General features: G+C 40.8%; 1 protein-coding gene across 1 annotated transcript; it reads left to right on the forward strand.

The window, feature by feature from the left end:
* Positions 1 to 1,868: 1,868 nt before the first annotated feature.
* Positions 1,869 to 2,883, forward strand: LOC144297584 (olfactory receptor 8S1-like). The gene has a single exon (XM_077871854.1). The coding sequence runs from the start codon at positions 2,080 to 2,082 to the stop codon at positions 2,881 to 2,883; it is 804 nt and encodes a 267-aa protein (XP_077727980.1). The 5' UTR covers positions 1,869 to 2,079.
* The last annotated feature ends 925 nt before the right edge of the window (positions 2,884 to 3,808 follow it).

The following is a 3,808-nucleotide window of genomic DNA, read 5'->3' on the forward strand; positions in this document are numbered from 1 at the left end:
AAGACACATCAGAACAAGAGCAGTCCTGCTCAATAAGGTTGGTTAAAGCCTTAGAGGCATATTGATATATGTAACAGGGGACTTTCTATAGAGAGATCTCTGGCCCAAGCCCCTCTAATTTATGCAGGACCTAGATTAGGGTAGTATCTTTCTCAAAGTCAGACATAGCTACTTCTCAGATAATAGCTGAACTGGAAGATTAAGTCTTTTGCTCTTTGTCCATGTAGAGTCTTTCTGTTCTGTTTCTTTATGTATCAGGTTCTAGACACACACACGAAAGTTAGGCTTTCATTTTAAATGGGAATGTGTTACTGGGCTACAAAGCCAGATAAAGAGTAGGAAGGAGATTTCCCGAGAGGATTGAAAATGAAAATGGTGGAGAATAGAAAAAGAGATTCTTAGTCCTTCTGGCAATGGAATCCCTAGTTTACTGTGTTTTAGAAAGCTTTTAGTAATGGAACCTTTTGCTCCAATTAAATCCTACTGCCAAATCAAGTATGATAAATAAAGAAGAGATGAGGCAATTGAAGTGGATGTGAGGGCCCAAAGACACCTCTAACTCCTCACTCCTCAATACTTAGAGTGGCCCCTAAAGCATTACAACAGAATATATAGGGTTCCATTCAACACACTTTGAAAACATGGCCTTAGTAGTGTTCTGGGATCATAAGTATGAGGGATTTCAATGGGGCATTAGGTTCAATCCCATGTACCCAAGCAGAACCAAACTACTGAGATGCCCAGCAGTGATGGGGAAAAGACCACAAAACAATTTGCTCTTTAGGAGTTCAGCTTCCTTTGCCCTGGGACTTTTCTTTCACTTCAATCCAATTTTCTCTTTGCCTTCCTCTCTAAAGAAAACAAAGCTAGGCGGAGAGTTTCCTGAAAGTCTCCAAGTCATTTCTTTACAAAAAAGAGACGTATTCAGTGGGAAAATAATTTTACATTAGAGAAACTATTTAAAAGAAAAAATGCCCACAAGCCTACTCCCCAATAGAGAAGTCTTTTCTTTTTGTTCATATGTTAAAATTTTTATTATTGCATAATATGGTGTGAGCTATATGGTTTACAAAAATATTTATTTCATTTACTCAATTTCATAAATGAACACAATAAGGCTTAAATAAACTGAGTAACTTTTTAAAAATAGATTTTATTTATTCATTCGTGAGAGACACACAGAGAGAGGCAGAGACATAGGCAGAGGGAGAAGTGAGACTCAATCCCAGGACCCCTGGATCACTACCTAAGCCAAAGGGAGATGCTCAATGACTGAGCCACCTAGGCACCCTGAAACTGAGTAACTTTTAAGTTGATGATACCATTAGAATGTTTGAGCTAAGACTAAAATTAAGGTTACTACTCTAAGACTAGTTCTTTTTCCACTTCAGTAGCAGCTAACCCAGAACTGTAGAGACCACTGGTCTAAGTATCAGAGCCAAGGCATATTGAAATATAATTTAGGTGAACTCCCTATTAGCAAAGTTGCTTGTGACCCCAAAACAACACAAAACTCAGCTTGTAACAATCAATTCAAAACCACCAATCAGACTAGTTGGAACATCTATTCTAATCCCAACCTCAACATCATTTTACTGAGACCTGAGGCAATGCATTCTCCTTATGTATAAAATAAAGGCTGTAAAGTCTGCTATGACACCACCCTTACTTGTTGTGAGTCTATGACCTTACTATTCTGAGAAGGAATCATTTGCCCATGGGGCCCCCTAGATTTTGGCTATAAAAGGTTTTTTGGGCTTAGCCACTGGGGCTTTTCTCCCTTTTTTTGACATACCCGACTTGCATGTGCCTGGTATTTTTATCAAAAGAGTGATGAGGTAGGGTGAAGGTATAGAGATCATGACAAGATAGTGCTACTAGTTAGAAAAGAAGGGCAAGTGAAGACATTGTATCTGAGAAGACACTTTCTTATCTCGAGTTTCCTGTTTTGGTCTATAGGTAAGGAGATATATTGTCTGTGAGTAGAAAATTCTTATTCACTGAGAAAGACTCAGATCAATGTCTTACCAAGTGGAGAAATCATTCATTTCTTTTGAGGGACAGAATCTCTAAGCAGCCATGAAAAACGTCAGTATAATTACTGAATTTGTCCTTCTGGGATTGTCTAGTGATCCCCAGATCCAGACTATGCTCTTTGTGCTGTTCCTGGGGATTTACCTTCTGACTTTGATGGGAAATCTGGTGATGATCCTGGTGATCAGGGTTGATTCTCATCTCCAAACACCCATGTACTTCTTCCTCGGACACTTATCCTTCCTGGATCTCAGTTTCTCCTCAGTCACTGTGCCCAAAATGCTACAGAACTTCTTATCTCAGAAGAAAAGCATCTCGGTGTGGGGTTGCATCACTCAGAGTTTCTTTTTCACTCTCTCTGGAGGAACAGAAGCTTGTCTGCTCTCTGCCATGGCCTATGACCGCTATGCTGCCATCTGCTACCCTCTGGTCTACACCATGGTCATAAACAGGCCTCTCTGTATTGTGACTGTGAGTATAGCTTGGACAGTGGGATTTCTGATTTCCTTGATGAATATTCTTTTCATCTACAAGTTACATTTCTGTGGGTCCAACATTATCCCCCATTTCAGCTGTGAGCTACCTCCGCTCTTTCCTCTGTCCTGTACAGATCCCATTGTCAATGAGATTCTTCTAGCAGTGTCATGTGCGTTTCTGGGACTGCTGACACTTCCCCTAATCCTCTTCTCTTACTCCAGAATCATTTCTGCCATTCTGAACATCCACTCCTCTGAGGGCCAAGCCAAAGCCTTCTCCACCTGCTCCTCCCACCTCACCGTGGTACTCTTGTTCTATGGGACAGCTCTATTCAGGTACATCAGCCCTGCCTCAGGCTCAGTGTTGGAGTGAGTGGTCTCCATTCAGTACAGTGTGATCACATCTTTGGTGAACCCCCTCATCTACAGTCTCAAGAACCAAGAGGTGAAGGCAGCTCTGCAGAGGATGCTAAAGCAACAAAAGTGTGCCCTGGGGTAGAAAAAAAAGCTGTGTCATTCGGCTCAGAAATAGAACAAAATTATCTCTAAAGAAGAATGATTTTTATAAGCCTAGAGCACTTGGGGAAGTTGCATTTCAATTAAATTCAAGTGTTTGTCTGGACTTCAAAGCAAATAAGCTCTCACAAAAATGGAGGCCAGGGAAAGAATTTGAGGTATGGGCTCCTATCTAGCAACCCTTTACAAAATAATCTGAGAGAAGGATCTTGGCTTCATCTGAGAAGACAGCAGATGAGGTGTATTTGGAGCAAAGTAGGATGTCTGACCAAATTGATTATTTCTGGAGTGTCTTTGAAGATGTTTCCAGAAGAATTTGAATCAATGAGCTGGATAAAGAAGATTGCCCTCACCGATGTGAGTATCATGCACTCTGTTCAGGGCCCAAATAGAACAAAACTGCAGTGGCAGGGTGAATCTGCATTCTCTGCTTGGAGTGGAACATCCATCTTCTCCTACCTTCAGGCATTGATGTTCTTATTCTTGGGCCTTCAAACTCAGATTAGAACTTACAACACTGGCTCCCCTGATTCAGGCTTTTGGTTTGGACTGGAATTATACCACTGGCTTTTCTGGTCTCCCAGCTTGCAGACAGCAGGTCATGGGATTTCTCAGCCTCCATAACCATGCCAGCCAAGCCACCGTAATAAATCTCTTATTCTATTCTATTCTATTCTATTCTATTCTATTCTATTCATTCTGTTTTCTGGAAAAGTGTGACCAATACAGCAGGAAAACATAAAAAAGAAAAATTAATGGATTGCCTATTTTGTTTTCCCTAA

The sequence above is a fragment of the Canis aureus genome, chromosome 25 (genome assembly GCF_053574225.1).
Source record: "Canis aureus isolate CA01 chromosome 25, VMU_Caureus_v.1.0, whole genome shotgun sequence".
NCBI classification, from domain to species: domain Eukaryota; kingdom Metazoa; phylum Chordata; class Mammalia; order Carnivora; family Canidae; genus Canis; species Canis aureus.